Source organism: Portunus trituberculatus, chromosome 31 (assembly GCF_017591435.1).
Source record: "Portunus trituberculatus isolate SZX2019 chromosome 31, ASM1759143v1, whole genome shotgun sequence".
In the NCBI taxonomy this organism is placed as follows: Eukaryota; Metazoa; Arthropoda; class Malacostraca; order Decapoda; family Portunidae; genus Portunus; species Portunus trituberculatus.
In genome coordinates, this window is record NC_059285.1 from 14,348,960 (window position 1) to 14,361,277 (window position 12,318).

The 12,318-nt window shown below is 41.1% G+C and overlaps 1 protein-coding gene across 1 annotated transcript; it reads left to right on the forward strand.

The window, feature by feature from the left end:
• The first annotated feature begins 2,620 nt into the window (after nt 1-2,620).
• On the forward strand, nt 2,621-10,709 carry LOC123511145. The gene is made up of 6 exons (XM_045266770.1): nt 2,621-3,205; nt 4,733-4,876; nt 5,522-5,926; nt 6,266-6,706; nt 7,168-7,252; nt 7,445-10,709. Exons 1-5 carry the CDS (start codon nt 3,197-3,199, stop codon nt 7,228-7,230), a joined length of 1,062 nt encoding a protein of 353 aa, XP_045122705.1. The 5' UTR covers nt 2,621-3,196; the 3' UTR covers nt 7,231-7,252; nt 7,445-10,709.
• Nucleotides 10,710-12,318: the final 1,609 nt, after the last annotated feature.

Sequence of the window (12,318 nt, forward strand, 5' to 3'; positions counted from 1 at the left end):
CTCTCACCCTCAAGCCAAGACATTAAACCTTCGTGACTTTTGGTACCTTAATATTTCTACCGTCTCTGTTTCCCAAGTACTGCGGTGTGTTTGTGTTTGCCTGCCACCTTGTTTGTCGTCAGTGTGTGTTTGGGGGGGGGGGGGAAGGGCGGTGTCTTGGCGGCTGGTTCCTTGCTTTTCCCTAACTCCTTCAGTACTATGCCGCGTTTCCATATTCCTTCTGGCGATTTTACACAGCTTCAGAAACTTATGTAGGGGTTTGAAATAGGTTTAAAACAGTGAAGACTCTCGGCGTTAATCTTTTGACCTCCAATAGACCCTTCCTAAAGCAAATAAAATCGTCTAATCATATCCAAAGATCAAGGTAAATATGTGTCTCAGTACTGAAGGGGTTAATAACGACTATTATGTCATTGTCCACGCCTGACCCATAAGACTGAGTGGTCCCTTGTTAAAGAAAGGTAGGAAATCACCTGCCAAAATCCTTCTTCCCCTCTCCCCAACCCGTCTTCCTCCTTTCTCTCTATTGTAAATCCCATCTTTTTTTCAGTCTTCCCCTCCATTTTTTTAAGCTTGTACTTATGTATCTCTCTCTCTCTCTCTCTCTCTCTCTCTCTCTCTCTCTCTCTCTCTCTCTCTCTCTCTCTCTCTCTCGTGACAAATTAGCATATATAACATTATTTTGTCAAGGTACGAAGTTTTTTTACTGCAATTTTACATGTCTTTCCTCCTCCCTCCTCTCATTCTTTCTCTCCCCTCATTTCTTCCATTATTTTCTTCTTTCCGTCCATTCCTTCCTTCCTTCCCTCCCTCAATTCCTCCCTCCCTCCCCCATCCCATCCCATCCCATCCCTCCCTCCCTCTCCTCCAATCCTTCCCACCCTCCCACCCTCCCTCCTTCCTTTTATCATTTTTCCATTCCTCTGATAGTTCAATGGTGTTATTCTTTCCTTATTTCAAGTTAACATTCTCTCTCTCTCTCTCTCTCTCTCTCTCTCTCTCTCTCTCTCTCTCTCTCTCTCTCTCTCTCTCTCTCTCTCTCAGATGAACCATAAATGAGCTAAAAAGAAACCAGAAATGAGCTATTAAGGCACCACTCTGTTTTGTCAAAGTTACCGCTCAAAAGAAAGGAAGATCAACGTTTTCTCTGGTTTATTTTTATCCTTGACTGACACACACACACACACACACACACACACACACACACACACACACACTCTCTCTCTCTCTCTCTCTCTCTCTCTCTCTCTCTCTCTCTCTAGAAAATTAAGAGAGAGAGAGAGAGAGAGAGAGAGAGAGAGAGAGAAATTATTAGTTTTATAGTCTTATGTAATTTATGAATGCAGCAAGTAATAGACGTGGTTTAAATTCTCTCTCTCTCTCTCTCTCTCTCTCTCTCTCTCTCTCTCTCTCTCTCTCTCTCTCTCGGTATGAAAGAGAGAAAGAAGAAAGAAATATGTTTATTGCTCAGACTTATTTACAAAGTATGGAGCACAGTCCCTCAATATGTACATAATCTTATGTATCACCTAAACATTCGCAACAATGCATTAATAAACTGTGCCAGATTTATAAACAAGTTGACATTACCACTTTGCATCAGTTTGACAAATTTGAAATGATTTGGTTGCCGTCTATAATACTCGGGTATGTATCTATTTCTCAATTGAAGAATTTCTTGATTTTGACAAATCACCAAAGCATGGTATTCATCCCCTATCAATGCATTATTACATTTAGTACAATAACGCACCTCTCTATCTGTTTAATTATATCTACCAACGATGATTGGTAATTTATTATTTCCCGTGCGAAGCTTTGACAGATTTATACGATTATTCTTATTAAGTTTAAGTGTGTGTGTGTGTGTGTGTGTGTGTGTGTGTGTGTGTCGTCACTTCCTGCGACAGAATAAATGCAAGAGCGAAGAAAGGAAGCAGCAAATACAAACGTTTGGCCAGAGATAGTCATTACTTGAGTCACTTTCCGTAGAAGAGAAAACGTCAGAAAGTTTCCTGCCTTATATATAGCTACGGAGAGAGAGAGAGAGAGAGAGAGAGAGAGAGAGAGAGAGAGAGAGAGAGATGTGGTAGTCTAGTAGTCTAGTGGTAGTTAGTAGTAGTAGTTGTAGGACAGAAGTAGTAGTAGTAGTAGTAGTAGTACGTAGTAATAGTAGCAGTAGTAGTAGTTGTAGTTGTTGTTGTTGTAGGCCATACAAAATATATATGGTTCTTATTTTTATGGTTGTAATAATAATAGCAAATCTTAGAAAAGCATTGTTACCACATCCCATCCACCTGTCAGACACTTATAGTTTATCTGGCAACTATGATTGGTTAAATAGATAACTTTTTTTAACCAAACTCTTCTTAAGGCCTTGCGCTCTCTCTCTCTCTCTCTCTCTCTCTCTCTCTGGTTAAATAGGTAACTTTTTTAACCAAACTCCTCCGAAGCCCTTGCTCTCTCTCTCTCTCTCTCTCTCTCTCTCTCTCTCTCTCTCTCAGATAAAGATATAAGATAAAGATGCTTAGTCACTGTTTACTGATTCACAAGTGCCTTTCTTGTCACTGGAGTGGGTTTGTGGGGCGGGGCGGGGTGGGGCCTGGGTTGAGCAGAGCAGAGCAGAGGTGGGGGTGGGATTGAGTCAGTTGGCAGGGCGATGATAATTATTGGCAACTCACCACCGCTCAGTGATAACGTGATAGTGAATTGGTTAAATGGCTCTAAGGTTTCTCCAAGTATGGCGTCATTTCACACACCCGTAACGTTGTAGCCTTTTATAACATGCAAGACCAATTAAAGTTACTCCCTTGTTCAGAAACGCCTTCCCCTCTCACCACGACAATATTCCAAGGCCACAGAGACACCTAGCTGGGTTTTCAAGACAGTTAATTTCTCCTTCTAATAAACTGGAAATCATGCCAATCTATCACCAGAACTATACTCTTAAAATATATTGTGGTGAGAGAGAGCAAGACGCGTCTGAATACGAAACCCAATTTTACGATACGTAGCTTCAGAATAGAGAGCACCGCGTCTGGCAACACTAAACAAGACGAGAACGAGACAGGAAAGAAAATACGTGCTGCTCTTCGCTCTCTTATCTCTATCTGGTCCATTTGTTACTGTGCGGAGTGGAGAGGTGGTGGTGGTGATGGTGGTTTAGTGTGGTGCTCTGGTGGCAAGGAAAGCAACCATGACTGAGGTAAATACATCTTGTTTTAATTGTAAGAATATCACGTAATCTCTCTCTCTCTCTCTCTCTCTCTCTCTCTCTCTCTCTCTCTCTCTCTCTCTCTCTCTCGTTCCTGTGTGTGTTCAGCGTGCCCTGCGAGACACGAGTGCAATCAATGTATATATCTCTGTACCACTACCTGTATGTTACTTGGTCTGCCGCCCACGGGCGTGACAAATTGAACAAAAAAATTCTCTCTCTCTCTCTCTCTCTCTCTCTCTCTCTCTCTCTCTCTCTCTCTCTCTCTCTCTCAGTAGATTACGTTTTTCATATTGTTGTAAGGATATGAATTTCTTAATATCCATGTACATAGTAGGTTAATTAAAGAGACGTCTGGCTCATAAATAATAATAACTAGATGTGCTTGAGTTACTATATTAAGCTTATTCTACTTGTTTCCTTGTTATGTAGGCAATTGTATTATAACCTAATCTTTTCTGTTTCTGCCTTTGTGTGACTTAGTGTGTGGTTTACATGTCGCAGTTTTTTTTTTTTTTATGTAGGAGGGGAAAACTGGCCAAGGGTAAAATGAAATTAAATGATGGGGGGGAGGAGAAGGCTCACATTGTTGCCATTTCCCATACAGGTCCTAGAGGGTTAGCCAAACAAATAAGGGGATTAATGTTTTGATATTTCACTCTTAAATGAAGTGAAGTCTTGCCACCTGTATGAAGTCCACCCCTCAGGTACTTAGTGTTTTAGTCCAAGCTTCAGTTGTGTATTTGAAGTCTTTAACCTAACCTCACCTCACCTCACCTTACCTCACCTCACCTCACCTCACCTCACCTCACGTCACTTCACCTCACCTCACTTTACTTTATCAAACTCCAGCCCTCCTTATACTATCTGACCTGTCCCTTCCTTACAATTAACTTGACCCAGTATCACCAAGTGTTGCCAAATTTGATCCAGTCTGACTTTCTTTTTACCAAACTTGACGATTTAACTACAGCTTTGCCAACTTGCCTTAATTTGACCAAACTCAACCTGCTAACTTAACCAAACTCTATCTCACTTCACCTAACCTAATGTAGCTTCTCCTAACCTGACAAAACTTTAACCTAATTTGACCTTACTGTATCAAACTTCATTTAACTTCACTTGACCTAACCAACGAAAATCTTACTTCACATCATATAACCTTTCTCTCATTTAACAATCTTCAGCAAACTTCACTTAATATGACCTGACATTACTGCAGCTTAATCTTGCGTATCTTTGGCTTCATCTTACTTCAACTATCACTGGGAGAGATTTTTATGAGGAATGTGGAGGTGGAGGTACAGTTTTGGTTTGAGATCAGGAAGAATGTACCCACAGAGAGAGAGAGAGAGAGAAATGCCCATCTCAAAACAGACCAAGGATGAAGAATTGGTGAATAATAATGCTGTGAAAGAAGTATAGATGGTTATTTTTCCAATTCTTAATCCAGTTCATCTTGTTAATTTTGATTGCATGCATGTGTAGAAAATTTATTGTTCTCACTCCATGCCACAGCTGACCTGCCTAGTGTGTCTCATCCCATATGATGCTGAGGACCACCGGCCACTGCTGCTGCCCGCCTGTGGCCATACCTTCTGTGCCGTCTGCCTGGGGTATCTGCACGGCCAGGGCAATACATCCTGTCCCAAGTGCCGGAAGGTGAGTGTGTAGTGGCATGACTTGGGCAGTGATGGGACAGATGGACCAGTGCAGTGATGGGATGATCTGCACTAAGGTGGTGATGAGCCTGGCATGATGGAGTGAAGATGTGGCTCTTGTGTTTCCCCAAGTGTCATTTCTGAAGTGTCTCCATGGTGTGTCAGGGCTGGCCACGATATGTTTTACCTTGCTGTAGCCTTCCATCTTTCATTCGGCTGTCCTGTACTATTAGGGCCTAAACTTTCATTCCTACACACTTTCTCCATAAGCTCTTATCTCTCTCTTGTATTATAGGTAGCAAACCTTTGGTGTATTTTCTCATAGTTTTCTCATAGCAAAGCAACTCTTGTGTTTATCATTCTTTTCATAGAGCAAAACAACTTCAGTCTTGTTTTTTCACTCCTTTGATCACCCCTTGCCTTGATTGGTCTTCCAGTATGTCATCTTTTGCCATTTTGTGATCTATTTCTGCTTTGCAATTCGTACATTTTCTCCCAGTACCTAAACCCTACAACCCTAAAACCCTATGCTATTTCTGAATGACATAACCACAAGACATAGTTTCTATCCTGGATGACACATGAAATTCTCAAACCACTTCACTTCACTGCTGGAGCTTGACTGTGGATGCATTTCTCCACACAGGATGGGGCGGTGCAGCCAGTCTCCTCCCTGCCGGTGAACTACAGTCTGCTGGAGATTGCTGAGGACAGTGCATGCAAGACTAGTGACGTTGCAGAACCAAACTCTGCAAATTCTAGAGCAGCAGGTGCATCAAAACCCAAAAAGCCAACACCAAACTCAAATTCTTTTTGTCTCAATACAATTGCAAATCCTTTTGGAATAGCAGGTGCATCAAGACACCAACAGCCAACACCACACTCAGGTCTCAATGGTATATATCCTTTTGAAGCAGCAGATGCATCAACACCAATCACATATCAGAATTGTTATCAAATGCCGTTGATAAATCCTTTTGGAATAGCAAGTGTATCAAGACCTCAAGCACTAACACCATACAACTATCAGGGCTCTGATTTTCTCCATTGGGTAAGTAAGAGTGTTGAACTTGTGTTTCTGTGAGTGTGCCAATACAACACACTCAGGTTTAGAATTTGACTCAGTCTTTGTTGTTACTTCCTCTTAACTGAAGAGTTCTTGGTTGTCATTTTTTCATCTTCAGGTTGGCTCTATTATTAATTCATACCAAATGATTAGGTTATGTTTCCTTCTCTCTTTGTCTTCCATTATCCCTCACCTTTAGCCATTTTGTCATCTATGCTGCACAGATTATCCATTTTCTCTCAGTTATGTAAAAACTGAAATCTTATGCTTGTTCAGAATGGCACATCTTGATATAACTTCACAGCTGGAATTTGATCATTTCAGTCACCCATCCGATCTGTTCCGCCGGTACTGTCAGGTGGCAGCTCACAGCTTGCTCCACAAGAAGCATCAAACTCTTCCAGTCCTCCCAGACCAACAGGTTCACTATCTCCCATAGAAAGCTTCCTTGCAAGCCCTGACAATCACCCTAGTTCAGCACCTTCAAGCCCCTCAATCCATCAGAATCAAGTGAGGAAAGACCAGTTGCTGCAGAACTTACTAGGTTTTCATCCCAGCGTCTCACAAGCTGCCTCCCAACAAGTAGCCAGAGCTATTTTTAAGAAGTCCTTAACAAAAACCCTACGCAGGAACAACACTGCCTCACCTCCGCCAGCAAGAACCCAGGACGACCAAAACTCTGCAAGTGCCATCTTCACAGCACAGGAGAAGGAGCAGCAGGATGAACTGGACTTCCAGATGGCTGTCCACCTCACATTCTGCAAGGTAAAAGATCAGGAGCCTGTCCTTCATGTTTTATGTGTGAGGGTTGGGAAGACAGGAATTACACTCTGTGTTTCACTCTTTGATCTGCTGCAGTCTCTGACGAGACAGCCAGACGTTACCCTACGGAACGAGCTCAGAGCTCATTATTTCCGATCTTCGGGTAGGCCTGAGACCAGGCACACACCACACACCGGGACAACAAGGTCACAACTCCTCGATTTACATCCCATACCTACTCACTGCTAGGTGAACAGGGGCTACACGTGAAAGGAGACACACCCAAATATCTCCACCCGGCCGGGGAATCGAACCCCGGTCCTCTGGCTTGTGAAGCCAGCGCTCTAACCACTGAGCTACCGGGCCTGGACTCTGTGTGTGTGTGTGTGTGTGTGGGTGGGTGGGTGGGTGCGTGGGTGCATGCGTGCTTACTGCTGTAGTGACGCAGGTCATGTTTCGTACAGGACCGCAGCCATGATCGTGACCTCCACAACAGGTGCTCTTCATGGCGCTTGCAGAATCTTTGAGGAAGGGTGTTGCATAATAGAGGTAAGTACTCTCTCTCTCTCTCTCTCTCTCTCTCTCTCTCTCTCTCTCTCTCTCTCTCTCTCTCTCTCTCTCTCTCTCTCTCTCTCTCTCTCTCTCTCTCTCTCTCTGATATGCACTAAACTCCTCTCAGATAACAGAAGCTAAGAACATATGAGAGTGTGGTTGACAATATTTACCTTTTCTTTTGTAAAGGTTGCTCCACAACACAGCAGCGGCTGCCTTGAGTGATGGTGGGAGGATGGTGCAGGTGTGGCACAGTGGAATCAATGTCCTTAACGAGAGGCAACATGAGGCTATCCTAACCCTCTGCTGCTGTGGCCCAGTGCCTCCCCATGACTGGCCAGGCATGCAAGTGAAGCAGAATACTAATGCTTAGTTCCTTGTATTTTCCCCACAGTAGCTGATAGTAACCCTTTGACTGCAGTTCACAGTTTGACACTCTTTACTTAATTGGTGCAAATACTGGCGATCTGATTGACCAAAGATAAAAAACTAGTCACTAATGATTTGAACCACTGTCACAGTCACCTCTCTTTTTAGAAGTGTGTCTTTGGAAGTTACTTGCACCAGAAAATTTCATTAAGCTGAGGAGAAGGCAAAGAAACAGTAGCATTCAAAGACTAGTAGCTCACAGTGACTTCTTCCATCAAACTAACAGGCTTCACAAATGTTACTTGAATTTGTAAGTGAAGGTAATGCATTAGAATTTGGGGAAAATTGTTGTATGTACAATGGTCACAAAAGTACAAACACTGTGCCTTATGTCTGCTTCAGAGACAGAGCATTCCCACCCTTCCACTCCTATTTGGCACTACATTGCTGAATTGCTAACCACTATGAGAAAGTTTCTTTGTTCTGTAACCACCTAAACATTTTACGGGCTAGAAATTGCAATATATTATCTTTTTTAATCCCCTTCATTCTTGTAGATGCTTATAAAAATTCCCAACATTACCTGTATGGGAGTGCTAGTCATCCAGTCACACAGTCATGGAGGAGCCAAACTAGAGGCAGTGTGGAAGTGGCTGTAGTTGTTCCCCATTAGAGTAGTGCAGTGCTGTTCACATTCACCATCTGATTGTGAAGTCCACACCTGGAAATATGTAGCATTTATTCAAGATACGATAACTGAGCTGTTTTAGAGGATCCATATATTCTCTCTCTCTCTCTCTCTCTCTCTCTCTCTCTCTCTCTCTCTCTCTCTCTCTCTCTCTCTCTCTCTCTCTCTCTCTCTCTCTCTCTCTCTCTCTCTCTCTCTCTCTCTCTCTCTCTCAACGCACTGGGTATGAGGAGCATGTAGCATGTTATCCTCTGCAGCACTCTACATGGTCCTGCCAGTTCTCAGCATACAGGTAGTAATCATTCAAGTAAATCATCCACGATCACATTTTCTGTCTTTATTAGTAGCACTATATACTAATGTAATATCTTCAGTCACCGTAGTTTTCTCAAAATCCAAAAGAAAAATAGCAAAGCAATGTTAATATCCACAGTGTGTATGTACTGCTTCCTCTTCCTTCATGGGCATCCCCAAAGAAAGTACACAAAGGAAAGTCTCCTCTGCTTGTTCCTTTGCATTCTTTCATAGATTGGTACAAGCCTCACCTGTCACTTTGCTTCCTCTACTACTGGGTGGACAGCTGAGTCATGCTGCTGGCTGACATGGCCATGGTTAGGTCGACATCTTTATCTTATGACTCCACATGTACTGTATCTGGTTCAGGTCCTGATGTAATTGGTTTGGATATTGCCGAGTCTGGTTATTGAATGTTCAAGTGTTGTTGGAGGGATTACTGTACTGTGCTCCTTTTCCCTCATGGTTTCCTCCTCATGTACTTTGCATCATTTAGTTTCATCTATTTTCTGATCTTATATTTTTGGACATACAGTAATGCTGACTCACAAGTTAGTGATAAGGGACTTTACTAATAGTATTTGGTTCCTATGGCTACCATTCTCAAGTGGCTGTTGTGCTTAATATTCCACATGGGTATTGAAATTTGTTTCCCCATCAGTGTGGAATATTTTAACTTAATAACTTTGAGGAAGGTTTTTTTCCCCCATCCCCAAAATCCAAGTCATTTTTCAAACTTAAATGAGTTATATTTCAGGAATTATTATATTCTGTGTCGCTTTCAAGAAAAACATTAGCAATATCTTATCTGCTTGTGATTTATGCAGTGAAAACCCTTTTTTTTTTTTTTTTTTAATCTTGTAAAGAACATAAGAACATAAGGGAAGCTGCAAGAGGCCATCAGACCTACAGATAAACATACCTACCACCTATTTCCACTTATCATCCCCTTCCATTTATTTGTCTTGTCTCCTTTCAAGGCTCCTAAAATAGTAATTAAGTTTGACATTTATATGACAGCACAGCAGCCACTGGGGCTGTACTGGGAGTGTGATGTCATGTAGTCTCCCTTGTACCTACTCTATACTCAACTCTTGTATGAGATAATAATAACAATATTATTATTATTATTATTATTATTATTATTATTATTATTATTATTATTATTATTATTATTATTATCATCATTATTGAAAATTTTTGTTAGTGGAATTTCACAATTTCAGGACAGTATTTTTTTTTTTTTTTTTTTTTTTTCCCACTCCTCCCTCCCTAACCTCGCCCCCCCCAAAAAAAGTGGATTTATTATGAAGTAAACTATCTGTATACCAGACTGAGGTTCCCTCTTACCGAGTGTGTAACCAAGACAAGTATGGAAGTCAAATGCAGAGGCAGGTGTTGGCAGTCCCCTGAAGGCTGCGTGCCTCTTGTTGAAGCACATGGAGCACAGTGGCAGTGTTCAGTCTTGGTGCAGGGAGTGGCTGGGCCAGCATACCCTGCTACCAAAAATAGAAGTAACAGATCAATACATAACTTGACAGAATTAGTAGGTTAATCTTTATAAACACTAATAGAATAACAATACTGAAGGGTGTGGTGACCAGTGGCTCACAGCCAACTGTGCTTTGGTCAGTTTTCTTCAATCACCACATTTTTTGCTTGAATTGTACAAGTAGTTCAGAGATAAAATTTAATAATCATATTGACAAGTTAAAACTTGAGAAGTAGGTGAGATGTAATTACCGTAAGCATTTTAGTCCTTTGTATTCCCTGAAGGAACTCGGAACTATTGCCACCAAAATCCACTTTGAAATTCAACAACCTCAAAAGGGAAGTCAGACATGACCTAGACATGTTCAGAATTTCCACACTGGCAAAAACTTGTGCCTGATTGCTACGTGTTGGGGAAAAAAAAAAGCACATAATAACCACAGTTGGCCTTGTCTGCCCAAAAGAAAAAAAAAATCTTTACTTTGACTTGGTAATAAGAAGTGTGACTTGTGAAATCCTACTAACAAAATTATATTTCATAAGTTTGTATAAATTGATCTCTTAAGTATTGCCTATGTATCAGTGCTGTTATGAAATCCACAAATGACCACAGACTGCATATCATTTTACCTTATCTAAAAATGCAGAGGTATTATGGCTTTTAGAATACTGATATGTCATCCACTGTTCCCTGAAGATGTTAGCCTCATCCTGAAGTGCTTGCTGTAGAAGTCAGTATGTTGTCGGGAACACTGTGCCTCGTGCCTCCCGTACTGGTAAAGGCACCTGTTTTTGGTCACAGCAACAGGCTAAGGCCATAATGTATCCATATCTCTTTCTTCTGCACTGTAGCCATTCTATTTACCTAGCCTTCCAGAATTTGCATGTATGAGTTTTAATAGTATTTTCTAGCAGCAGTTAATTTAGGTAGCTGTTCCTATGACAAGACTAGTGTGGATGGCGAGGAGCCCCAGTGATGAGAGCAGCCTGGAGGAATCAGGTGAGTAGGACTTGGTTTGCCTGGACTCATCATTAGAAAGAGACAAATGCATTTTAGAGATAAAATTTTTTTAATTGCATACATGTATAAGTAAACATGCAGAGGTAATGGTCTTTGTTCATATCTTACCAGTCATCTTTTACAATGCACAGAGAATATTTTGGCAATATCCTTAAATCCAACTAAATACAGCATGAGTACAAAGCAAAACTGGAATGGTTAAACTATATCATGGGAATCAAAATTACTTAATTCCATATCACTTAGGAGACTTGAGAAATCTATTCATGTAAGTTCACATGCAAACAACTTAATTATAAAACTTTTTTCCTTTCATAAATTGAAAACATTCATTCCTTTACAAATCATCATCCAAACTACAAATTTATGTAATGACACTTGGTATGATCAATATGACATATTGAAAAAATTGTGTTCAATGTACTTTGAAAGCAAAAGTAAGAAAAGCATCCCATCTTAGTTCTTGGTCCAGACAGTGTGAACCAGTCCTGAGCAGCAGTCTGGCAGACCAATGCCCTTCACTTCTTGTCCTACTTCCCAGGAATTAAAGGTAGGAGTCCTGAGAAAAATAGTGTTGCTTTATAAGATTGTTATGTTCTTTTCAGGAATAACAAGATTTAATAAGAGTTTAACAGAAGAAACACAAAATGAGATCAAGTTTTTAATTAACATTTAAGAGCAGAAACTATTTTAATATTGCTCAATGGAGATCAATTTTGCTATGAAAAGAGAGTTGCATAGAAACACAGATTACAGCAGACCTGGCACTCCTCATGAGGCAACCAGACCTAGGACTATTAAGTTGATGGAAGAAAAGGACAGGAAAGCAATTAGATGCAATATATTCTAGATACTATTTCAATGTGTAGAGACCAAAGAACTCAAACTACATCAGCAATGAATGAACGTTGAGGTATTCACAACCAAATTCAATATAAATAACTTGTCCATCAAACAATATGACGGCAATTTACTATAGATAATACTGCGCACCACTCCATAGCTTTCCTAAATGCCAGTCTGGTCAAGCAACAGCCAAGAGGAAGTGATAAGTTTTGGGGTCCTGATTTCTGTTCAGCCAGTTGGTGACCACTGACCCCACACCTTCAACTATGACCTCATTCGAGACTAAGGAGAGGCTGACAAGTCTTGACATCCATTATTTACTCAAAATATTCCTGGCAACATCACCACAGAGGG